Source organism: Schistocerca nitens, chromosome 10 (assembly GCF_023898315.1).
Source record: "Schistocerca nitens isolate TAMUIC-IGC-003100 chromosome 10, iqSchNite1.1, whole genome shotgun sequence".
In the NCBI taxonomy this organism is placed as follows: domain Eukaryota; kingdom Metazoa; phylum Arthropoda; class Insecta; order Orthoptera; family Acrididae; genus Schistocerca; species Schistocerca nitens.
This window is the reverse complement of record NC_064623.1, coordinates 66,651,063-66,678,222: the sequence shown is the minus strand read 5'-3', so window position 1 is coordinate 66,678,222 and position 27,160 is coordinate 66,651,063. Positions and strand designations below refer to the sequence as shown.

At 45.8% G+C, this 27,160-nt stretch overlaps 1 protein-coding gene across 4 annotated transcripts in view; it reads left to right on the top strand.

The window, feature by feature from the left end:
- The window catches only part of LOC126210263 (1-phosphatidylinositol 4,5-bisphosphate phosphodiesterase), a 421,472-nt gene that overhangs the window by 205,818 nt on the left and 188,494 nt on the right, over positions 1-27,160 (top strand). For all 4 annotated transcript variants that reach the window (XM_049939453.1, XM_049939454.1, XM_049939456.1 and 1 more), the window contains 2 exons: positions 8,669-8,848; positions 23,107-23,166. In XM_049939453.1, the coding sequence (XP_049795410.1) occupies positions 8,678-8,848; positions 23,107-23,166 (231 nt within the window). In that variant the 5' untranslated portion in view covers positions 8,669-8,677. The remainder of the gene's footprint in view (positions 1-8,668; positions 8,849-23,106; positions 23,167-27,160) is intronic.

The following is a 27,160-nucleotide window of genomic DNA, read 5'->3' as shown; positions in this document are numbered from 1 at the left end:
ATCAGGTTTACTCAGATCGGTATAAACAGGGGCGATGGCGTCGATAACGACTGGTGGCAATGGCGCTTTGTACACACTCAGCTTCAAACGCTCATGGAATCATGGAATTTTGGTGTTTGCGCATAATATTTTGGGGAATAATTCTCCAATGTTTATATACCCTACTGGCCATTAAAATTCCTACACCCCGAAGATCACGTGCTACAGACGCGAAATTTAACCGACAGGATGAAGATGCTGTGATATGCAAATGATTAGCTTCTCAGAGCATTCACACAAGGTTGGCGCCGGTGGCGACACCTACAACGTGCTGACATGAGGAAAGTTTCCAACCGATTTCTAATACCCAAACAGCAGTTGACCGGCGTTGCCTGGTGAAACGTTGTTGTGATGCCTCGTGTAAGGAGGAGAAATGCGTACCATCGCGTTTCCGACTTTGATAAAGGTCGTATTGTAGCCTATCGCGATTGCGGTTTATCATATCGTGACATTGCTGCTCGCGTTGGTCGACATCCTATGACTGTTAGCATAATATGGAATCGGTGGGTTCAGGAGGGTAATACGGAACGCCATGCTGGATCCCGACGGCCTCATATCACTAGCAGTCGACATGACAGGCATCTTATCCGCGTGGCTGTAACGGATCGTGGAGCCACGTCTCGATCCCTGAGTCAACAGATGGGTACGTTCGCAAGACAACAACCATCTACACGAACAGTTTGCCGACGTTTGCAGCAGCATGGACTATCAGCTCGGAGACCGTGGCTGCGGTTACCCTTGACGCTGCATCACAGACAGGTGCGCCTGCGATGGTGTACTCAACGACGAACCTGGGTGTACGAATGACAAAATGTCATTTTTTCGGATGAATCCAGGTTCTGTTTACAAATAGGAGCGCCTGCGGTGGTGTACTCAACGACGAACCTGGGTGCACGAATGGCAAAATGTCATTTTTTCGGTTGAATCCAGATTCTGTTTACAGCATCACGATGGTCGCAACCGTGTTTGGCGACATCGCGGTGAACGCACATTGGAAGCGTGTATTCACCATCGCCATACTGGCGAATCATGCCGGCGTGATGGTATGGGGTGCCATTGGTTACACGTCTCGGTCACCTCTTGTTCGCATTGACGGCACTTTGAACAGTGGACGTTACATTTCAGATGTGATACGACCCGTGGCTCTACCCTTAGTTCGATCCCTGTGAAACCCTACATTTCAGCAGGATAATGCAACGACCGCAGTTTGCAGGTCCTGTACGGGCCTTTCTGGATACAGGAAATGTTCGACTGCTGCCCTGGCCAGCACATTCTCCAGATCTCTCACCAACTGAAAACGTCTGGCCAATGGTGGCCGAGCAACTGGCTCGTCACAATACGCCAGTCACTACTCTCGATGAACTGTGGTATCGTGTTGAAGTTGCATGGGCAGCTGTACCTGTACACGCCATCCAAGCTCTGTTTGACTCAGTGCCCAGGCGTATCAAGGCCGTTATTACGGCCAGAGGTGGTTGTTCTGGGTACTGATTTCTCAGGATGTATGCACCCAAATTGCGTGAAAATGTAATCACATGTCAGTTCTAGTATAGTATATTTGTCCAATGAATACCCGTTTATCATATGCATTTCTTCTTGGTGTAGCAAGTTTAATGGCCAGTAGTGTATTACAATTCCGTAATAAAAAATTTTGAGTCACTGTGTGTCCCCCTTAACGCACGTGTAGCCTCTACCAGTCTACCACGTGCGTCTTTTGACGAGGGTAAATGGGACCAGGTACATCCGTCTGCGATACTACCTTGAAAACGCGCCTGTCCTTCAGCAATGCGCGTTGATTTAGGTAGCGCGTAGCCACGGCATATGCCACAACTGGGTCCACATTTCTTGCGTTATTTATCGCACAAAAATTGCGTTAAAAACGCCCGTCTAACCTTAGCTTAAGAGCTTTTGACCAGCATGGCGCCGCCCTCTATTTTGGGGTCGCTGCAGCAAGCGTTGAGGCTGCGTGCGAGCGAGCGCTAGTTCGGGGTGCGCGTCGGGACGGAAGAGAAGCGGCACCTTCTGAAGCGACGACCCGCTTTGAGCCGCCGCTGAAGTGACGTGGGCCGGCAACTGCACGGGTGTGTGGGCGCCCTGCTACACCGCCAACACCCGCTAGCGCTAACGAGGCAGAGGAGTACGAATTCTCCTTCCATCCTGCCTGCCCCTGTCTCCGCCGCAACCATTAAAGCAGCTCAACCTGCTACGAGGGGCGTTTGAAAAGTCCGTGCAAAGTCCGAGAGATGGCACCACCGGCACGTATCAAGGTCATGTTCAGTTGGGAGCATCTTTGGAAAGATCGCACACCAAGTTTCAGTCATATTGGTCTACTTATTTGTGTTTGGCATTCGTGTGAATCAAGGAAGTCGAGTGATTGTCAAAAAATGGACGAAAAAGAATTTCGTCTGGTAGTCAAACGTTAACTGTATGATAGGCAAAACGTCTCAGGAGACTAAAGAGAAGCTCGACAAACATTACGGTGACTCTGCACCTTCGATTAGAACAGTATATACGTGGTTTCAAAATTTTCGGAGTGGCCATACGGGCACAAGTGATGCTGAACGTTCCGGTCGCCCTGTGGAGGTTACGACTCCAGAAATCACTGATAAAATCCATGGTATGGTGATGGTTGACAGAAGAGTTAAGGTGCGTGAGATTGCTAGTGCTGTGGGCGCATCTCGAATGAACGGGTAAATAATATTTTGCATAAACATTTGGACATGAGAAAGCTATCCGCAAGATGGGTTCCGCGATTGCTCACGCTTGACCAAAAACGGAACCGTGTGAAGTGTTGCAAGGATGGTTTGCAACTCTTCAGGAAGAATCCGCAGGAATTTAAGCGTCGTTTCGTCACTGTGTATGAAACATGGATACAGTACTGTGCTCCTGAGACAAAAAAAACAATCTAAACAACGGTTTACCAAGGGAGAATCTCCACCAAAAAAGGCGTAGACCATTCCTTCGGCCAGAAAGGTTATGGCGACTGTCTTTTGGGATTCGCAAGGGATAATCCTCATCGACCATCTGGGAAAGGGTAAAACTATTACAGGTGCATATTATTCATCGTTATTGGACCGTTTGAAAACCGAGCTGCAAGAAAAACGCCGGCGATTGGACCGCAAAAATATCCTTTTCCATCATGACAATGCACCAGCACACACCTCAGCAGTTGTGGTCGCAAAATTAATGCAAATAGGATTCAAGCTCGTTTCACAACCCCCCCCCCCCCCCCTATTCTCCAGACTTGGCTCCTTCGGACTACTATTTGTTCCCCAGTTTGAAGAAATGGCTGGCGAGACAAAGATTTTATTCAAACGAGTAGGTGATTGTAGCAACTAATAGCTATTTTACAGACTTTGATAGTTCCTATTAATCGGAAGGGATCAACAAATTAGAACAGCATTGGACAAAGTGTATAAGTCTAAAAGGAAACTATGTCGAAAAATAAAAAAGGCTTACCCTAAACGCGAAAGTGGTTTTTATTTTTGCACGGACTTTTCTTCAAATGCCTCCCTATACTGAAGCACAGTGGTTAAAGCAGGCCAGCTTGGGTTTCCGCAGGTCTGGCAAGCTTCACGGGACTCACTCAGCCTGCTGGACCTGACAGCAGGTTGAGCTGTCAGTCCAGTGCGACTACAGAATAGCCAGGTATATGTTTGGGTAGGTAGTTTCACTGCAGCTCAGCTATCTTAACTGTAGGAACAGCAAATGTCCCAAGCTGGACAGTGTGCGTGCAGCGACCACATATCGTCCCGGAAGAATACAGGGGTGCATCGCATCCACGTTACAATAGACGTTCAAAGTGCCCTTCATGTGATGCAGTGTCATGCAAGATAAGACATAACCGTACTTTGGCTTACACCATGTTGGCGGGCCACATGCCTGGTGCTTGTGCTAGGGTTCGTCTCAGTATCCTGTCGAACCTGGTCCTCCAAACCTCGTGTATGCACAGTCCGCCGCCTCCCTGCATGTTCGTCTGTGTGAAAGGACCCATGATCAGACAAACGCTCAAAAAGGGCTTCCACTGTTGAGCGATGTGGTTGGTGTCGCTGAAGGTACTTGTTTTTCTACAGCCGTGCTGCCTCTCGACCATCTGCTCGGCCGTACACAAACACCGTCTCGGCTTCTTCCCGACGTGAATACAGGACCATACTGCTGCTTACTGTAGCCACGTGTCACACAGCCTGCAGCACACAAGAACATTCACCACGTCGTCAGAGGAACAGCCATTCGTCAGCGCCGTCTACCGTGGCAACCTTGCATTTCCGGACATATCTTCCTACGACCTTTTGTTACTCCATTTCTAGTCAGGAATCCGCTCCTGCAATTTGTCGGTTTCATTAAGTTCACACCGTATATTGTAGTCACGAAAGAGATTCCAAGTCCAGCAGGAGAACAGAATTCGTGTGTTTATGAAGCAGGTTCTAATAATTACTTAAGTGTCTTGCAATTCAAATTGTGTGAAAAGTTACTAAACACCCACTCAGGAACCTCGAGTATTTTACGACGTGTCTAAATTTGACCCGCAGTTTCCTCACTCCATAAATATTTTGAAAGAGGACATAGACTGAGTGGCTGGCGAGGGTGTGGAAATATGTGCCGACGACTTGAGTCCGTTTAGCGGTATATAGACCTCCAAAATTTTGAGCAATCATTGACTGAATTATGAAGAATATATGGCTCAACGGATATTAAAAACTGTTATTCTCGTAGTATTGTTACGTAGTGCGAAGAAAGGTTAATACGAAAGAAAAGTTTCTTCTTTTAGACTTGTGCTTTTTGAGATTTACATGATACGAAAAACGAACTTCGCGTTTGCTAAAATGCATTTTGGGAAATTTAGAACGAACTGTTTTGGCGACTTGAATGAATTCAGCGAATCCGCAATACACATCCTGGACAAAGTAATTAAAACTGGTATAACCGGGGTCATATTTCGCAAAACGAGATTTCTAAACACCTTACTTTAGTTGGCGTTGCGTGCAATAGACATTGTCAGGTTCTTAACTGCAAAGGATGTCAATTTTCTGAGATAGTATGCTTACTACAGAACACATGTAGTAGAGGTGACCTGATGATGCTTCGAATGTAGAATAGCCAGTACTAGTCGAAAGAGGGTGAAGTTGCAGAGAGAACCGTTCATATCGAAATAAATAAGCAAGCCCGAAATATGTCCGGTCTGTTCATTTTGCTGTTCCCAACATTAAGACAGCTTAGTTGCAGTGAAAGAGCCTACGCAGATATGTCTGTTGTTGTTGTTGTTGTTGTTGTGGTCTTCAATCCTGAGACTGGTTTGATGCAGCTGTCCATGCTACCCTATCCTGTGCAAGCTTCATCTCCCAGTACGTACTGCAACCTACATCCTTCTGAATCTGCTTAGTGTATTCATTTCTTGGTCTCCCTCTACGATTTTTACCCTCCACGCTGCCATCCAATACTAAATTGGCGATTCCTTGATGCCTCAGGACATGTCCTACCAACCGATCCCTTCTTCTAGTCAAGTTGTGCCACAAACTCCTCCCCAATTCTATTTAATACCTTCTCATTAGTTATGTGATCTACCGATCTAACCTTCAACATTCTTCTGAAGCACCACATTTCGAAAGCTTCTATTCTCTTATTGTCCAAACTATTTATCGTCCATGTTTCACTTCTATGCGTGGCTACACTCCATTCAAATACTTTCAGAAACGTCTTCCTGACACTTAAATCTATTCTCGATGTTAACAAATTTCTCTTCTTCACAAACGCTTTCCTTGCCATTACCAGTCTACATTTTATATCCTCTCTACTTCGACCATCACCAGTTGTTTTGCTCCCCAAATAGCAAAACTCCTTTACTACTGCAAGTGTCGCATTTCCTAATCTGATTCCCTCAGCATCATCCGAGTTTACTACATTCCATTATCCTCATTTTGCTTTTGTTTGATGTTCATCTTATATCCTCCTTTCAAGACACTGTCCATTCCGTTCAGCTGCTCTTCCAAGTCCTTTGCTGTCTCTGACAGAATTACAATGTCATCGGCGAACCTCAATGTTTTTATTTTTTCTTCATGGATTTTAATACCTATTTTTCTTTTGTTTCCTCAATTTTTCTTGTGTTTCCTCAATTTTTCTTGTGTTTCCTCAATTTTTCTTGTGTTTCCTCAATTTTTCTTGTGTTTCCTCAATTTTTCTTGTTTCCTCAATATACACCTGGATATTCTGTAGTCACTTTGGATTGACAGTCCAACCTGTTGTCAGGTGTAGCAGACAAACGAGTGCCGTGAAGCTTGCGGAAGCCCAAGCTGGCCTGCTTTTAACCACTTTGCTTCAGTGTATGTGTACTCTCCTGGCTCTGCTGTAGTGGCGTGAGCTGCTTTAATGGTTGCGGTGGAGGCAGGGGCAGGCAGGCGTAGTGGGAGAATTCGTGTATTCGTGTATCTCCTGTGTAGCACCTCTGACTGCCAACACGGAGCCAACTGCATCAACTCCCCGTGACGCGCCGGCAGGGAGGGCGCTGGACACGGGGTGGCAGCCTATCCTCTTTTCAGAGCATTTCTGGTTCTGTGTTCTGCTCGACGACGGGCAAGTCCGCGCCGAGGCAGCGAGGGGAACGAAAGCTGCATTCGTCGTCATCATACGGGTCTGACGTCGTGACGGCATTGGATGCCATTATGTACGTGACGCAGCGATTCCCGATCTCGTAGGATAGGAGCCTTGTAGCGTGTAACACGGCGGTGATGACGTGGGTATGTCGTTGCGTGAGAAAGACCGTGCTGTCATGGTGTTTCTAAGCGCCCACACGTGGAGCAGGCTCATTTGAAGCATGGCAGTGCCAGACTGCACATGAGCACTGCGACATCTGCCGACGTGTGCGACATCTGTTTCCAAAACTTAGACAACACTCTCCAGGATTTCAATTTGATGGTTATGGAGCGGTGCAAGCAGAGGTGAGGTTGTGCCTCCGTCATTGGTCAAACGTTCTATAATTATGCTATCAACAAACTGGTCTCTCGTTGGGAGAAATGTGTTCGTCGCCAGGGTCACTATGTAGACTATATAGACATGGAGAATAAATATGTAGAATGTTAATAAAGTTCGTATTATTTAAAAATGTTTTAAGAGTCTTTATACGGAGAATTCGGAGGCATTACTTTTGCGCACGCCCTCGTATATCGTACATACACTGAGATAACGAAATGTCATGGAGACGACATAATATCGCGCCGGAACTCAGTCTACCGTACCGCAGTAATTTGTCGTGGCATAGACTCAACAAGCCTGCAGAAATGTTGAGCCATACTGCCGCTATAGCCATCCATTGTTGCGAAGGTGTTGCCGGTGCACGATTTTATGCTCGAACTGACCTCTCGATGATGTCCGATAAATATTAGGCGGCATTCTTGTGGGGCGATTTGGGTGGTCAAATCATTCGCTAGAATTGCCCAGTATGTTGTTCAAACCAATCGCCAACAATTCTGGCCCGGTGACACAGCGCATTGTGATCCATAAAACTTCCATCGTTGTTTGGGAACATGAAGTCCATGAAATGCTGCAAGTGGTCTCCAAGTAGCCGAACATAAGGATTTCCAGTCAGTGATCGGTTCAGTTGGGCCAGAGGACTCTCATTTCATGTATTTAGTCACACCATTTTGGACCCACCACCGTCTTGCACAGCGTCTTTTCGACAACTTCGTGGGCTGTGCGCCACACTCGAACCAGATCATCAGCTCTTGCCAACTGAAGTGGAGGCTCATCTAACCATGCCACGGTTTTTCCGCCGTATAGGGTCCAACCGATGTGGTCACGAGCCCAGGAGAGGCGCTGCAGGCGATGTCGTGCTGTTAGCAAAGGCACTCGTGTCGGTCGTCTGCTGCCACAGCCCATTAACGACAAATTTCGCAGTACTGTCCTAGCGGATACGTTCGTTGTACGTCCCACATCGATTTCTGTGGCTATTTCACACAATGTTGCTTATCTGTTGGTACTGACAACGCTACGCAAACGCCGCTGCTCTCGATCGTTAAGTGAAGGTCGTAGGCCACTGCGATGTCTGTGGTGAGACGTAATGCTCACCCTATTGACACTGTGGATCTCGGAATACTGAATTCCGAAACGATTCCCGAAATGTAATGTCCCATCCATCTAGCTCCAGCTACCATCCCGCGTTCAAACTCTGTTAAGTCCCGTCGTGCGGCCAGAATCATGTCGGAAACCTTTTCACGTGAATCACCTGAGTAGCCGGCCGCTGTGGCCGAGCGGCTCTAGGCGCTTCAGTGTGGAACCGCGCGGACCGCTACGGTCGCAGGTTCGAATCCTGCCTCGGGCATGGATCTGTGTGATGTCCTTAGGCTAGTTAGGTTTAAGTAGTTCTAAGTTCTAGGGGACTGATGACCTCAGATGTTAAAGTCCCATAGTGCTCAGAGCCATTTGAACCATTTCTTCACCTTAGTACAAATGACAGCTCCGCTAGCGCACTGCCCTGTTATACCTAGTGTACTCGATACTACTGCCATCTGTATATGGGCATATCGCTGTTCCATGACTTTTGTGACATCAGTGTGTGTCGGCATTTTAGAGTCGACATGTAGATATAGAGATGCCGTGTGGATATTCTCTGTGTTTACCGTGTTGTACGTTGTGTGCGCAGGGCCGGACCATGACGAAGAAGTTCGAGTTCGACTGGCGCATCGAGGTGCCGGAGCCGCTGCTTCAGGGCTGCGTGTTCGACCGCTGGAGCGAGGAGAAGGACTCCTCCAGCTTCGAGCCGCGCTGCCTCTTCAAGGTCGACGAGTACGGCTTCTTCATCTACTGGAAGAGCGAGGGCAACGTGAGTACTCTGCGCAGCCCCAGCCCCACCCCCTGGCGCGCGTGCCCCCCTACCTACATCCACATTCTGCAAACCTCCACCAAGTGTTCATGCCAGACGGTGCGCCACATTGTACCAGTTATTAGGATTTCTTCCCATTCCACTCACATATGGAATGCGGGAAGAATCATTGTTTGAGTACATCTCTGCATTCTGCAATTATTTTAATATCGTCCTCACGATCCCTATTTGAGCTGTGTGTGGATCGTAGAGTCGTCATTCAAAGCTGATTCTTTAAACTTTGGTAGTAGACTTTCTCTGGACGGTTTACGTCTATCTCAAGCATCTGCGAGCTCAGTCCCTTCAGCATCGCTGTAATACTCTCCCACGGGCCAACCAAACCTGTGACCATTTATGGTGCCCATTTTTGTATGCATTCAATATCCCCTGTTAGTCCTATCTGATACGGGCCCCACACTTGAGCAATAATCTAGAATGAGTCGCACGAGTGATTTGTAAGCAATCTCCTTTGTAGACTGACCTCAACTTCCCCAGTATTGTACCATTAAACCAAAGCCTACCACCGGCTTTATCCACAACAGAGCTTTATTCCATTTCATATCCCTACAAATTACTAGGCTCAGGTACTTGTATGAATTGTCCAGTTCCAACAGTGACTCATTAATATTACCTTCTTAGGATACTGTATCATATCGTTTTGTGAACTGCACAATTTTACATTTATGAATATTTAAAGCAAGTTGCCAGTCTATGCACCACTTTGAAATCTTATCAAGACCTGATGCAGCTTCTTTCGGGTCAGTAGCCCTTTCGGGAGACAGTACCCCTTTCGGGAGACAGTACCCCTTTCGGGACAGTACACCGAATGAGTTGGCGTAGTGGTTAAGTCACTGAACTCGCATTCTAAAGAAGAACAGTTCGCACCTATATCTGGTCATCCAGGTTTAGGTTTTTTGTGATTACACTAAGTCGCTCCAGGCAAATGACAGAGTGCTTCCTTCGACAGGGCACAGCCGATTTCCTCCCCTATCCTTGATACAATCCGAACTTGTGCCCCGTCTCTAATGATCTTGATGTAAACGTGACATTAAATTTAATCTTCGTTCCTTCCTTCCGTTTGAAATCTCATCAAGTTATGACTGAATATTTATGCCGCTCCATTCAGACAGTACTTTATTAACCATAACTACATCATTTGCAAACAATCTGAGGTACCATTAATATTGTCTGCAAGGCCATTGATATACAACATGAACAACTAGGGTGCCAGCAAACGTCTCTGGGCACACCTGCATTTACTTGTACATCTGACTATGACTCTCCATCCAAGACGACATGCTGCATCCTCCCCACCAAAAAGTCCTCAATCCAGACAGAAGTTTCACTCGATACCCCATATGATAGTACTTTTAACAGTAAGCGTAGGTGTGTTTCTGAGTCAAATGCTTTTCAGAAATAAAGGAATACTGTATCTACGTACCCGCCTTGACCCAAAGCTTGCAGTATGTCACGTGAGAAAAGTGCGAGTTGGGTTTCACACCTTCCATATTTTCAGAATGCATGCTGTTTGACATGGAGGAGGTCATTCTGTTAAAGATGCCTCATTATGGATCAGCTTAGAATACGTTCTAAGATTCTATAACAAATTTAATGTCAGGAATATTTAATGGACCATCATCCGCTACTATAGCCACCGTACAGACTGAACTCGTGTGTTGTCACTTCCGTAAGTAACGATAAGAGTAAATAAGATCACGGATGCATTCATTGTTTTATGTATTACAGCTGTCAACATATTTTAACAACTTCTTTTCCATTTCGTTTCTATGTGGATCGATTAACATAATTTTGGGATGCTGATGAAAGCACATTTCCCTGTACCACAATATACCCAGTATGATGCTAAAACTAATGTATTAGAAAGTTCAGTAGTGGTTGAATTTCCAAAAATGCTGAAGCATGTATTTCTTTAGTTTGTAACTGAGAAACGAAATACCAGTTTTCGCAGTTGTAGCTTCAAAATTCCCTTAATAAAGACATACTTTCAAAAAGCTTTTCATCCCCTATTTCACCCCTTTAGCAGAGGAATTTCGGAGAATCCCTTCTTAAATGATGCCTACAGGACAAGATCCATACCCTCTCCAAACCTCAAGTTTCTATCCTTAGCGATTTGGACTGAGCGATGATAAGTCTGAGTGGGCGCCATTTTAAGTAGCCCAAAACATTAGCATACTATTGTTCACGAGTGCTTCTTGTTCATTATTTCTGTCCTCTGCACGCAATAACTGTTTTAAATACTAAAAAATAAAGAGCTTGCATGAAGAAAATTGTGTGAGGAAGGTTATTTCGAAAGTTTTTCTTATCTTGAATGCCTATTTGCTCTAGTGATACGACACAGTCGGAGGGGCGTCGCGGGTAACTATTGGGGTATGAATGCCGTGAACCTAATGTTTTGGGCTAGTTAAGATGGCGGACATGAACTTCAAATTTGTGACGTAATGTAACATCCCCTCTTTTCTTTTTACCTCCTTGCTTGAAACTGAGTCAAAATTTTTCAATCGTCTTTCGATTTCTATGTTTATTACAGGATATGATAGGAATAAAAATAACAAATTTGGTTATTTCGGAAATCATTTATTTTGAGCAATTTTAACAGTCAGGTTAAACTGCGTGAAAAAGAAACGATGTAACCGAAAACCGATTGTTGCAGCAATAGCAGCCATCCCTATCACCCGGGCCTCGAGAGCTTCCAGCTGTCCGGCGCGGCCAATGTACTGCAAGTTGCCACATAATCGCTCAACTAAACGGCGAGTTGCAAGCGTTGCCTTCAGCGGCCCTTGTCACTGTCATTATAACTCTTCAGAGTATGTGACGCCTTGTCAGTATGTGACATTCGGCGATGTTTCGGCCACTGTCGGAATTGCCTTTTGCTTCACGCAGCGAAATACCCTGAGGAAGATCTTTACATGTTGACAACGCGATCACGCACCATGATGAATTTCTTGTACAGTAGGTAAACGTCCCGCTCGTGACCAGTCTCTGTTAGTAAGGGGGTATTACACTATCTAATTTATAGGGCAAAAAAAAATTGATCAAATATTGGACAAATATCTTTGACGTGGCGCGTAACGGTGGTCTTACATTGTCTTTCAGTATATCGTCAAAGTTTCAGAATGGCGGAACTTGTTACTATGCTTTGCAGTTGTGTGTATTACAATTACATTATCCTGCATTGGAAGAGGAGCAGAAAAAACGAAAAAGAAACGTACTTCGGTGAAGCCGTGGGTTTCACGGCGAGACACGCTGGAAAAAAAAAAAAAAAACTGGTAACGCCTACCTAATATCGTGTAGGGCCCCCGCGAGCACACAGAAATGCCGCAACACGACGTGGCATGGACTCGACTAATGTCTGAAGTAGTGCTGGAGAGAACTGACACCATGAATCCTGCAGGGCTGACCATAAATCCGTAAGAGTACGAGGGAGTGAAACTCTCTTCTGAACAGCACGTTGCAAGGCATCCCCTATATGCTCAATAATGTTCATGTCTGCAGAGTTTGGTGGCCAGCGGAAGTGTTTAAACTCAGAAGAGTGTTCCTGGAGCCGCTCTGTAACAATTCTGGACGTGTGGGTTCTCGTATTGTCCTGCTGGAATTGCCCAAGTCCGTCGGAATGCACAATGGATATGAATGGATTCAGGTGACCAGGCAGGATGCTTACACTATATGATCAAAAGTATCCCCACACCCACAAAAACATACGTCTCTCATATTATGTGATTGCGTTGCCACCTACTGCCAGGTTATCCACATCAGCGACCTCAGTAGTCATTAGACATCGTGAAAAAGCAGAATAGGGCGCTCCGCGGAACTCACGGACTTCGAACGTTGTCAGGTGATTGGGTGTCACTTGTGTCATACGTCTGTACGCGAGATTTCCACACTCCTAAACATCCTTAGGTTCACTGTTTCCGATGTGATAGTGAAGTGGAAACGTGAAGGGACACAGCATAAAAGCGTACACGCCGACCTCGTCTGTTGACTGACAGAGACCGCCGACAGTTGAAAATGGGTCACAATGTGTAATAGGCAGACACCTACCCAGAACATCTAACAGGAATTCCAGACTGCATCAGTATCCACTCTAGGCACTGTGACAGTTAGGCAGGAGGTGAGAAAACTTGGATATCACGGTTATGAGCGGCTGCTCATAAGCTACAAATCACGCAGGTAAATGCCAAACGACACCTCCCTTGGTGTAAGGAGCGTAAACATCGGACGATTGAACTGTGGAAAAACGTTGTGTGAAGTGACGAATCACGGTACACAAGGTGGCAATCCGATGGCAGGGTGTGGGCATGGCGAATGCCTGGTGAACGTCGTCTGCCAGCGTGTGATGTGCCAACAGTAGTGTGGTCGTGTTTTTCATGGAGGGGGCTTGCACCCCTTGTTGTTGTTTTGCGTGGCACTATCACAGCACAGGCCTACATTGATGTTATAAACAGCTTCTTGCTTTCCACTGTTAAAGAGAAAGTCGGGAATGACGATTGCATCTTTCAACACGACGGGGCACCTTTTCATAATGCACGGCCTGTGGCGGAGTGGTTACACGACAGTAACATCCCTGTAATGGACTGGCCTGCACAGAGTCCTTAGATGGATCCTATAGAACGCCTTTGGGATGTTCTGGAACGTCAACAACTTGTCAGGCCTCACCGACCGACATCGATACCTCTACTCAGGGCAGCTCTCCGTGAAGAATGGGCTGCCATTCCCCAAGAAACCTTCCAGCAGCTGATTGAACTTATGCCTGCGAGAGTGGAATGTGTCATCAAGGCTAAGGATGGTCCAACACCATATTGAATTCCAGCATTACCAGTGGAGAGCGTCACGAACTTGTAGTAATTTTCAGCCAGGTGTCCGGATACTTCTGATCACTACGTGTCACATATCATAGTAGTATCTAGACGTATGAAGGGTACCATATCACTCCAACTGCACACGCCCCACACCAATACAGAACCTCCATCAGCTTGAAGAGTCCCGTGCTGACATGCAGGGTCCATGGATTCATGTGGTTGTCTCCATACCTGTACACGTCCATCCTCTCGATACAATTTGAAGAGAGACTCATCAGACAAGGCAACGTGTTTCCAGTCATGAATAGTCCAATGTCGGTGTTGACGGGCCCAGGCGAGGCGTGAAGCTTTGCGTCGTGCAGCCATCAAGAGTACACGACTGGGCCTTCGGTTCCGAAAGCCCATATCGATGTTGTTTCGCTGAATGGTTCACAAGTTGATGCTCTGGAATTGAAATCTGCAACAATTTGCGGAAGGGTTGCACTTCTGTAACGTCGAACGGTTCTCTTCAGTCGTCGTTGGTCCCGTTCTTGCAGGATCTTTTTCCGGCCGCAGCGATGTCGGAGATTCGATGTTATTCGCGGTACACTCGTGAAATGTTCGTACGGGATTATCCTCACTTCATCGCCATCTCGGAGATGCTGTCCCATCGCTCGTGCGCCGACTGTAACACCACATTCAAACTCTCTTAAAGCTTGATAACCTGCCATTGTAGCAGCAGTAACCGATCTGAAGTATGATAGTAGCTGAAAAGTTTGTGGGACAAATGTTGCATGGAATAACGGGGTCCATAATATGACGGTTGGTTTTTTGTTGCTACGTGGGTTCGCGTCAGAGATATGAAGGTGAACTTTGTTTTTTAAATGGGATGCTATAGTGTAGTACTTATTTTCTGATAGCGGCTATCGAGGCCAATCCAGTGATGTGTAACAGTAAGGTCTTTGAAAATCGATTAAGGTCAAAAAGGTGGTATGTACGTCCATTCACAGAAGTTTTTGAAAGTGATGAGCATTGGTATTAATGCAGTGTTGCAATCTTCTTATCATGGAATCAGTGGCATTCCTTATCACTCTGGCCCTTATCGAAGCACATCCTGTGACAATTCTCTCTCGTATATCGAGCAAATGGTAAATATTCGCCGAATACGGCGTATCCAGCTAACGTGCCAATGACTTGTAAACACCATTCGAAGGTTTCGCAACACAACACTAATAGGAACGGTAAGACTAGTATCGTCGAAAAAGCGAATGTGAATGATGCATTCCTTCGCAGAACAAGTCGATATGCTTCTCATTTACGGAGAATGCCAACGAAATTCGGTGAGAGCTAGAGACTTATACGCTGTAAGATATCCTCAACGTACTTACCCTACACGTCGTACATTTAAAAATGTGTATGATAAATTGAGAGCAACTGTGTCATTAACGCTAGACTTATACGCTGTAAGATATCCTCAACGTACTTACCCTACACGTCGTACATTTAAAAATGTGTATGATAAATTGAGAGCAACTGTGTCATTAACGCATCGGAAAGATATCCGGCAAAGGAAAGCTACTAACGAGGAAACGGAAATCAGTACTCTTGGCACTGTGGTTCGAGGTCCTTGTTCGTTCGCGTCGAATCGCAAGGGAATCTGGAATGAGCCAGGCTAGTGTTGTTCGTGTTCTGCATCGCCATAAATATCATCCTTACCATATCAGTCTCCACCAAGAATTAACTGGTACGGGTTGTATGCGTCGCATTGAATTCTGCCGATGGGCTCAACTTCAGATTCAGAGGGACGACACATTTATTAATTTGATTTTATTTACTGACGAGGCTACATTCACGAACCATGGAAATGATAATTTGCATAACATGCATAATTGGGCAACTGAAAATCCATGTTGGCTGCGGCAAGTTGCACAACAAAAACGGTGGTCGGTGAATGTATGGTGTGGGATGCCAGAGGACAGAATTATAGGCCCCTATTTCATCGAAGGAAATCTTAATGGTAGAAAGTACACCACATTCCTTCAAGAAACATTAGGTCTGCTATTGGAAGAAATACCTTTAGGAACAAGGAACAGAATGTGGTATTAACGCGAAGGGTGTCGGGCACATTTTTCGCTGATGGCTAGAAATGAGTTGCAGAGACAATTCCCAAATCGTTGGATTGGACGCGGAGTAGATGTGTCGTGGCCGGCTCGTCCTTCAGACTTCACGCCTCTGAATTTTTTTTTTCCTGTGGGGATTCGTAAAAGACGTTCCAACTACACCCGAAGATACGCAAAAGAAAATTGTCTGAGCATGTGCTTCGATAAGTGCCGATGTTATAGGGAATACCACTCAGTCCATGATAAAAAGATTGCACTGATACCAATGGTCATCCCTTCGAACACCTTCTGTAAATGGACATTCATACCACCTTTGCGACTTTCGTTGACTTTTAAAGACCTTACTGTTATACATTATTGGATTAGTCTCGATAGCCGCTATCAGAAAATAAGTACCAAACTATAGCATCCCGTTTAAAAAAACGAAGTTGACCTTATATCTCTGAAGCGATCCCGCGTAGCAACAAAAAACCGTCATATTATGGCCTCCGTTGTCTCATGCAACATTTGTCCCACGAACTTTTCACCTCCTATCGTACTTTATGAGTCATTCTTGGTGGCAGTAGTTAGCGACTCACGCTGTATAGGCGTTGCCGACCGCAGCGCCGTATTTTGCTCTTTATATATCTCTGTGTTTGAATACGCATGCCTATACCAGTTTCTTTGGCGCTTCAGTGTATGAGTAGGACGTACTTCCAAGAGCGTAAAAACACCAGTGTACGTGTGCTACGACTGCTGATCAATCGCGTTTGTGTTTGCTGACATCAAGTTCATCATAAGACTAAACTAAGTGTAGCGTACCTTCTCAGTATGAGGAAACCAGTACTTAAAGATAGTATTGTTTCTGTGCTCGACAGCCTGATAGCACCGACACTTTGCATGACGCGCCTTAACCTGGCCGTTGTTGCTGTGCGGTAGCCGTGGTTGTTTCAGGGGGTACCAACGTTCGTAGTGAATTCAGTGCATTTTATTAAGATTCTGCTGTTGTGTAAGCTAGGAGATTGTTCGCGATAGGCAGCTGCAGTACGACGCTAGCTACCTTACGGAAAAAAAAAAAAAAACACTCTAACAGGGCGTGCGCGCGCGCGTTTGTGTGTGTGTGTGTGTGTGTGTGTGTGTGTGTGTGTGTGTGTGTGTGTGTGTAAACGTTTCCGGTAGGTGGTCCACATCCGAAGCGGACAGGAACAGCGTGCATAGAGATGGGCGAATCATTCCTGACGGTGGTGGCACTGCGCACTAGGTGAATGTCGCGTACGGTTCAGGGTTTGCAGTTGTCGATGAATCTGTAAACTGCCGCAAAGTAGGTGTGTGTTGGGTAGCACATTAACAGACAGAAACGTTTGGAAATGTCAAAAATTGATTGTAAGGCAATTTTAAAAGGAAAGAGCCGACTCTCTGAGTTAGCCGTAACCGTTGACGAGACTTGTCTCCGTCACTCCGAACGACCGAGTAAGCGCCAGCGCACGATATGCAAACATAGGAGCCAAGTTTCTTCAGAAAATGTTCATTTCATCCTGCAGTAGAGTGTGCGCTGATGCAAAACTTGCTTGCAGATTAAAATTATGTGAGGCGAGTACTCCTCCAACTGAGTCACCTACCCACGACCCCTCCTCACAGCTTCACTTGCGCCAGTACCTCGTCTTCTACCTTCCAATCTTCACAGAAGCTCTTCTGCGAAGCTTGCAAGACTAGCACTTCCGGAAGGAAGGATAATCGCGGAGACAAGTCGTAGCCAAAGCCTGGGGATGTCTCCAGAATGAAATTTTCACTCAGCAGTGGAGTGTGCGTTGATACGAAGCTTCCTGCCAGAGGGAGACAAGGTACGGGGTGTGAACACGGGTCGTGGGTCGTGCTTAGGTGGTTCAGCCGTTGGAGCTCTTGACGGCAAAGGCAAAGGTCCCGACTTAGAGTTCCTTCCCTAATCCGATGAGACCGATGATCTCGCTGTCTGGTCTCCTCCCCCCAAACAACCCAACCAACAAATTTCCAAAACAGCTGGGGAAAATCACGAAATACCGCGTTACTCCTCGGCTACACGTAACGTTTCCTCGTCAGTCTTGGCATGATCATGCCAGATTTGTCAAATAAATTTGTTAGTCTTGCATGAGCTGAATGAAGTTTGACAAAGTCGTGAAAGACTGATGGGCTCGAGGTTTGTGTACATGCCGAACTGCATTCTGTGCACGTAGACGCTCGTCAATCTTATCGCTCTGCAGCCGGTCTATTCTCGATGACTCTAGATGTTTAGTGTGTGTAGAGGCGAAATAAAATGATAGACTTTGCTACAGTGGATTGTCGAGGAGTTCCTAGATCTGTACTAAAGTTTTCCTTGCCTCTGGCAAGTATACTCGAAGGATTACAGCAACCGAACCAAAAACTAGACATACGCCACTTCTATTAACGAATATAAAGAGGTGGATCGTGAAGCAACAAAACAGTTGGTTAGTAAAAAGATCAACCCATTTCGAACATTTTACAGCAAAGAGCGTGCGAAAATAAGTGTCCATGGGCTCTGAAGCTAGAACGGAAGAATTTGGAAACTTTCTTTGTGGTACTTTGATTTACTTTCCTTCTTGAATCTCGAAGATCACGGTTAGACACAGAAGATTCGGAAAAGGAGTTAAGAAACAAAAATAATTTTTAATTTTCATGGTCACCAACCGTTATTTATTGCATTCCTCATATAAATGTAGGCAATTCAAGGTCCTTTTAACGCCTGCCAGTCGCTAAAAGGGTTAATGTTGCATTGAGTCTCTCGTGGGGGCTTAGAGCCGACTTGTGACACTCTCTTCATTTTCAATTTCTGCGGGTACGAACGTTAAAGGTTTATAGTACGTTTCTGTGACCATACGTAACCAACTCCGCCAATCTTGTGGTTAGTGCCGTAGTACACGGAGAAAATGCATATGGGAGAATGTCCCTTTCGTCAGTAAACAATCGCGGGACCATCATGAACGACGTGTACACTTTGCTTCCTTCTTCACTTTAAGAGCACATAGCTCAACCGTTGTCAGACCGCCGTTCTTCGTCCGTCACTACTTCGGAACGACTCAGCACTGAAGCCTCAAAGAAACTTCTATAGGCATGCGATTTCAAATACAGAGATACATAAACAGGCAGAATACGGCGCTGCGGTCGTTAACCCCTGTATAAGACAAGTGTGTGACGCAGTTGTGAGATCGGTTACTGCTGCTACAATGGCAGATTATCAAGATTTAAGTGATTTTGAACCTGGTGTTATAATCGGCGCACAAGCGATGGGACATAGCATCTCCGACGTAACTACAAAGTGAGGATTTTCCCGTAAGACCGTCAATATAACATAAAACATCAAATCTCCGACTTCCCTGCGTCCGGAAAAAGATCCTGCAAGAACGGGACCAACAACGACTCAACTGAACCATTGAACATGACAGAAGTACAACCATTTCACACATTGCTGCGTATTTCAGTGCTGGGCCATCAACAAGTGTCAGCGTGCGAACCATTCAACCAAACATCATCGAAATGGGCTTTCGGAGCCGAAGGCCCACTCGTATACCCTTGATGACTGCACGGCATAAAGCTTTACACCTCGCCTTGGCCCGTCAACACCGACATTGGACTGTTGACTGGATACATGTTGCCTGGTCGGACGAGTCTCGTTTCAAATTGTATCGAGCGGATGGACGTGTATAGGTATGGAGACAACTTCATGAATCCATGGACCCTGCTTGTCAGCAGGTCACTGTTCAAGCTGGTGGAGGCTCTGTAATGGTGTGAGGCGTGTGCCGTTGGAGTGATATGGGACCCTTGATAGGTCTAGGTACGACTACGACATGTGAAACATACGTAAACATCCTGTCTGATCACCTGCATCCATTCATGTCCATAGTGCATTCCGACCGACTTGGGCAATTCCAGCAGGACAGTGCGACAACCCACACGTCCAGAATTGCTGCAGAGTGGATCCAGGAACACTTCCGCTGGCCACTAAACTCCCCAGACATGAACATTATTGAGCATATCGGGGATGCCTTGCAACGTGCTGTTCAGAAGAGATCCCCACCCCCTCATATTCTTACGGATTTATAGACAGTCCTGCAGGATTCATGGTGTCAATTTCTTCCAGCACTACTTCAGACATTAGTCGAGTCACGTAGTGTTGCGGCACTTCTGCGTGCTCTCGGGGGCCCTACATGATATTAGGCGTGTGTACCAGTTTCTTTGGCTCCTCAGTGTGTAAGACTGACGAAAAAACGTTACGTGTCGGACAAGATTTAGGCACACATCCTGACGACGTTGAAGATACCCGTATCGGCGGAGCCCTTAAAAACATAGTGGTACCGAGCCAGCAATTTCACACTGGCACGGCAGCATTATATTTCCCTGTCGGGGAAACACATCTGCTTCCAGAGCGGTACCTACCTTTGTGGTCGCCGGCCGCTGTGGCCGAGCGGTTCTAGGCGCTTCAGTCCGGAACCGTGCGACTGCTTCGGTCGCAGGTTCGAATCCTGCCTCGGGTATGGATGTGTGTTATGTCCTTAGGTTAGTAAGGTTTAAGTAGTTCTAAATTCTAGGGGACTGATGACCTCAGATGTTAAGTCCCATAGTGCTCAGAGCCATTTGAACCTTTTTTTCTTTCTCTTTTTTTTCTCCTCCAAAAGAGTTCCGCTTGCATATGTCACTTCTGGGTGGAAACACGTCTTGTGATGTTCTAATTTAGTTCAGATTGATAAATATTTATTTATTTACTTATTTTTTTTTTGTATGTAGACCACGTTAGTTTTTGAGCTTCTAGAATTTTATTAGTTGTTTGCCATGCAGGTTTCTCCCCGAGTTGTATGTTATAATTTCTCCTAGGTATTTAAATTGTTTCACTATTTTTACTTTCCTTTTTACTGTTATGTTCATAATGGGAAGGAACCTCCATGGTATACAGTCACTACAAAGAAATTTATAAAGAAACAGAGAATACTGCATAATAGGTGTAAAACAAAGCGGAGGCCTATAGATAGGGACATCCTGAATGAAACGCGTTTGGGTGTAGAGAGAGCAGTGCGTAATTCCTTCAGTGACTGTTTAGCAGAATATTGTTAAAAGAAATTTCACAAAAAAAGTCTGGTCGTATGTAAAGGCTGTTAATGGCAACGAGGTTACTGTCCAGAGAGGGTAGGAAAGTAAAAGCTGAAAGCTTAACTCCGTTTTCAAATGTTACTTTACAAAAGAAAACCCAGAAGAATTGCTCCAATTTAATCCTCGTACCACTGAAAAAATGAATGAATGAAATAAGTGTTAGTGCCACTGGTGTTGGGAAACAGCTGAAATTGTAAAATTGAACTAATCTGCAGGCCCCGACGGAATCCCTGTCAGATTCTATACTGAATTTGTGGCTGAGTGAGCCCCGGTTGTAAGTAAAATTTATCATAGATCCCCCGAACAAAAAGCTGTGCCCACTTCTTGGAAAAAGGCACAGGTCAAACCCGTCTGCGAGAAGGGTGGTGGAGTTGAGCCACAAAACTACCGTCCAGTATCCTTGACATCGGTTTTTTGTGCAGTCTTAGAACATATTCTGAAATGTCTTGAACAGAATGACCACCTCAGTGCCGACCAGCATGGATTTCGAAAACATCGATCATGTGAAACCCAATTCGAGGCAACCAAGCTTTGGATGGAGGCATCGAAGTAGAATCAGTGTTTCTTGGTTCCCGAAAAGTATTTGACTCAGTACCGCACCTGCGCGTAGTGTCGAAAGTAGGATCATATGGGGTATCAAGTGAAATTTATTAGGGAGGACACAGCATGTTATCATGGATGGAGAGTCATCGTCAGATGTAAAATAACATCGGGTGTGTCCCAGGAAAGTGTGTTGAGAACCTCGCTGTTCATATCTTATATTGACGACACTGCAGACAATATTAACAGTAAAGTCAGGCTCTTTTCAGATGATGCAGCTATCTGGAATGAAATACTGTCTGGGAGAAGGTGCATAATATATAGTCAGGCCTTCATAAGATTTCAACGTGGTGCTCAGATTGTCAACTTGGTCTAAATGTTCAAAAATATATAATTTTGCTCTTCACAGAACGAAAAAAACATATTTTATGACTATAATATCAATGAGTCACTGTTGGAATCGGCCAACTCGTACAAATACCTGTGTGTAACACTTTGTGGGGATATGAAATGGAATGATCACATATGTTCATTCGTGGATAAGGCAGATGGTACACTTCGGTTTATTGGCAGAAAACTCGGGAATCGGTCTGCAAAGGATATTGCTTACAAATCACTCGTGCGACCCATCCTATAATATTGCTGAAGTGTGTGGGACCCATACCAGACAGGACTAACAGAGGATATTGAACGTGTACAGAGAAAAGCAGCACGAATGGTCACAGGTTTGTTTCATCCGTGGGGGAGTGTGAGAGAGATACTGAAGGAACTGAACTGACAAACTCTTCAAGTCAGACATAAACAATGCCGAGAAAGTCTATTAACGAAGTTTCAGGAACCGGCTTTAAATGATTACTCAAGGGCTATACTACAACCCCTTAAGTATCGCTCACACGGGGATCGTGAGGATAAGATTAGAATAATTACTGCACGTATAGAGGCATTCAATCAATCATTCTTCCCGCCCTCCACACGTGAGTGGAACAGGAAGGATCCCTAATAACAGCTACAATGATTCGTACCCTCTGTCATGCATCTCACGGTGGTTTGAAGATTATAGATGTAAATGTAGATATGTGGTTGATTACTACTAGTGGATCTGCTACCATTATCTCAGCCTTTCCGAATGACATCTGAAGTCTTATTTTCCGTGTTATATTTTATAGGCTTGTTATTTGATTGCTGGCTTCTTGAATGTTATTAGCGAGTAACTCAATCCCAAGTAATTTAAGTTTGTTTTATCTTTCTGTGTGTCCAATTCTCATGTTTTTAGGATTTTCTTTGTACCATTCTCTTATGTACTTGAACGCACAGTTGAAAAGAAACGGCGTTAAACCTATCTCACTGTTTTAACACCTTTTTAATCGCAAATGTCTCAGATATTTCTTCTCTGAATTTTACTTTAGATTTGGTGTTTGTTAGAGTTAAGTTCCTCATTTTTGTTAATTTAGAATGGAGACCAAAATTCTTTAGTATGTTCATCATTGAAGATCTTTGGATACAATCATAAGCTTTTCTGAAGTCTACAAATGTTATGACTTGTTTCATTTTCGTCTTCTTTTGTAGTAATCCATAACCACTTTCAAAGTGATTGTTCTGGGCAGCTTTGATTTATTTTATTTGTGAATAACTGTGTTCTCTTTTACAGGATGGTGACGTGATAGAGTTGTGTCAAGTCAGCGACATAAGAGCTGGGGGTATTCCAAAGGTGAGTATCTTTCAAAACATTTTCAGTTATTTCCGCAATAAAAAAATTTCAGGATTTGGTCAATGAATTGAGATGGGTTAGCAAGGAGCATTGTAATTGTCTTTGTCTGCATTTGTAGTGATATTTGGGGAAGTTGTACATACTCGGAGATGCCCCCAGAAAACCTGTACGGCTTGCAGTCGCGATTAAGGGAGAATGTGGCGGGTTCTCCCTTAAGCCGTCGGCACACGGACCGTGCATCCAAACGTTGAGCGTTGAACGAGCCGAGTTTCTGACGTCATAGCGTGGAATAGCACTATCGGGAGTCTTTCCGAACGTGCAGAGCAATATCCGGCATGTCAGATATTCTGAGCGTGCGTCTGAGCGTTAACCAATGAGAGGGCACAACGCCACCTACGTCACACACACCCCGTCTCCATTCAGTACAGGGTTGTGTGGCGCCATATTGGCATTCATTTCAAGCCTATATGTATATATATGTCGTTTCTGAGCACAAGGAAATTGAGAATCACTGGAAAACCCGTTATTAACTGTGTGATTCGTTCCAATAAAATAATGAGAAACAACATATTCGTGACCAAAGAATTATTGTAACTTGCGTATTATGAGAGTAGGCTATTTGAAGACAGCGACACACTGAAGATCCACCCAAAACGCATTGTACAATTTGTTATAATTAAATTTCAATTAGTAACATATCCACGATTAAGGTTTTCATCAAGGGTAACATACTATAATGAGATACAGTGAGTGTGTTGTTGGTTTAGTGCAGCGTAATGAGTAGCGCAACAGTCCTGTACTGAGATGTTTGTAGGGGGGCAGTGTTTCGCGTCTTGACACTTCCAAATTGTTTTCCTAACAGGCGCGTTTTTATTACGTTCTGATACTTTATTATTTTAATATAAGTATACTATAATATTTGATGATATGTAAATATAAGTTAACCTTTTTTGAGGGGTGACTTTGTTCGATTGGCTTAATCTGCAGGACAGCTTGCGCTACTCGTATAAAGATATTTTGCTCCTTTTTCTTTCACGCTTCGTAATTGACATGTTGCAAAGATTCTGCTACTGGGTAGGAATAGTGATCAAGTAAGACTGTCCTTAGGGTTATGCGGAGAAGTATTCCAAATTTGTGCCGCACTGTTTTTAATGGAACTTTTATAAGCCTGCGTCCTTATTGATTGGACATGGTACTTTCCTTTTCGTGGACGATGCAGAAAATGTGCGTTTTAATAGAGCTAACGTGGGAATTTTATGCGCGCCCGTTAAGTAAACAGTGTGATTTACTAACTAGAAACATCCCTCAACTGCCGCTGGAGTGCGTTGCGATCGCGTATACCACGTTGGGGCCCACGTACCGTATGCACAAGTCGCATCGTTCCTGAGCGTTCAGCAGCACGTTGAACTTTGCACGCTCAGCGTTAATGTTCGACAGCACGGTCCGTGTGCCGACGGCTTTACAGACGCGACGCTGGGGCAAAGTCTCTGTGGCAGTAAGCCATCGGCACATGAACAGTGCTGTCGAACGTCAACGTTGAGCGTGCAGAGCTCAACGTGCTGTTGAACGCTGAGGAACGATGCGACTTGTGCATACGGTACGTGGGCCCCAACGTGGTATACGCGATCGCAACGCACTCCAGCGGCAGTTGAGGGCTGTTTCTAGTTCGTAAATGACATTTTTCATTTACGAAAAGGCCGGGCATAAAATTCCTGAGTTAGCTCTGTTAAAACGTACTTTCCTCCCTTGACGATCTGCTAGTAAGGTTATTCTGTCTGTAGTATATACAAATAAAAACTTCAATATCAGTGAAAATATTACAAGGCAAAAAGGAAAGTACCATGTGTGGTAGTAAGGAATCCTGCGTACTCGGTTCGCTAGACAAACATTCAAGCAAGTCGTATTAATGAGTTTTATTACAAAATGAAAAGATACAATACTTCAAAAAAATGGGTCAAATGGCTCTGAGCACTATGGGACTTAACATCTGAGGTCATCAGTCCCCTAGAACTTAGAACTACTTAAACCTAACTAACCTAAGGACACCACACACATCCATGCCCGAGGCAGGATTCGAACCTGCGACCGTAGCGGTCGCGCGGTTCCGGACTGAAGCGCCTAGAACCGCTCGGCCACACCGGCCGGCCTACAATAACTTTTGCAATTACACAGATGTGTCGCAAGCAAAGGGCGACGTACGAAATAATGAATCGCCTTCAGTATAAACAGTCTCAAGTATGTGCTGCTGACCGCAGCTCATCGTCTAGTGCTTTTCATTCCCAGCCGTGTTGGGGATTTTCTCCGCCCAGGGACTGGATGTTTGTGTTGTCATCATCATTTCATCATAATTCATGAAACTAGCGAGATTGGACTATGTAAAGATTGAGAACTTGTACGGACGCTGATAACTGTGCAGTTGAGCGCTCCACCAATCATCATCTCCGCTACATTATACACTCCTGGAAATTGAAATAAGAACACCGTGAATTCATTGTCCCAGGAAGGGGAAACTTTATTGACACATTCCTGGGGTCAGATACATCACATGATCACACTGACAGAACCACAGGCACATAGACACAAGCAACAGAGCATGCACAATGTCGGCACTAGTACAGTGTATATCCACCTTTCGCAGCAATGCAGGCTGCTATTCTCCCATGGAGACGATCGTAGAGATGCTGGATGTAGTCCTGTGGAACGGCTTGCCATGCCATTTCCACCTGGCGCCTCAGTTGGACCAGCGTTCGTGCTGGACGTGCAGACCGCGTGAGACGACGCTTCATCCAGTCCCCAACATGCTCAATGGGGGACAGATCCGGAGATCTTGCTGGCCAGGGTAGTTGACTTACACCTTCTAGAGCACGTTGGGTGGCACGGGATACATGCGGACGTGCATTGTCCTGTTGGAACAGCAAGTTCCCTTGCCGGTCTAGGAATGGTAGAACGATGGGTTCGATGACGGTTTGGATGTACCGTGCACTATTCAGTGTCCCCTCGACGATCACCAGTGGTGTACGGCCAGTGTAGGAGATCGCTCCCCATACCATGATGCCGGGTGTTGGCCCTGTGTGCCTCGGTCGTATGCAGTCCTGATTGTGGCGCTCACCTGCACGGCGCCAAACACGCATACGACCATCATTGGCACCAAGGCAGAAGCGACTCTCATCGCTGAAGACGACACGTCTCCATTCGTCCCTCCATTCACGCCTGTCGCGACACCACTGGAGGCGGGCTGCACGATGCTGGGGCGTGAGCGGAAGACGGCCTAACGGTGTGCGGGACCGTAGCCCAGCTTCATGGAGACGGTTGCGAATGGTCCTCGCCGATACCCCAGGAGCAACAGTGTCCCTAATTTGCTGGGAAGTGGCGGTGCGGTCCCCTACGGCACTGCGTAGGATCCTACGGTCTTGGCGTGCATCCGTGCGTCGCTGCGGTCCGGTCCCAGGTCGACGGGCACGTGCACCTTCCGCCGACCACTGGCGACAACATCGATGTACTGTGGAGACCTCACGCCCCACGTGTTGAGCAATTCGGCGGTACGTCCACCCGGCCTCCCGCATGCCCACTATACGCCCTCGCTCAAAGTCCGTCAACTGCACATACGGTTCACGTCCACGTTGTCGCGGCATGCTACCAGTGTTAAAGACTGCGATGGAGCTCCGTATGCCACGGCAAACTGGCTGACACTGACGGCGGCGGTGCACAAATGCTGCGCAGCTAGCGTCATTCGACGGCCAACACCGCGGTTCCTGGTGTGTCCGCTGTGCCGTGCGTGTGATCATTGCTTGTACAGCCCTCTCGCAGTGTCCGGAGCAAGTATGGTGGGTCTGACACACCGGTGTCAATGTGTTCTTTTTTCCATTTCCAGGAGTGTAGATTACAGGCGGAGTGAATAGAGTTGACGCTATAGAAGTTGCTAGTTTTGCACCTGCCACTGAACTGGGGCGTCGCCAGTCGGTCGCGGCGCTTATGTCCTCTTCAGATAGGAGCC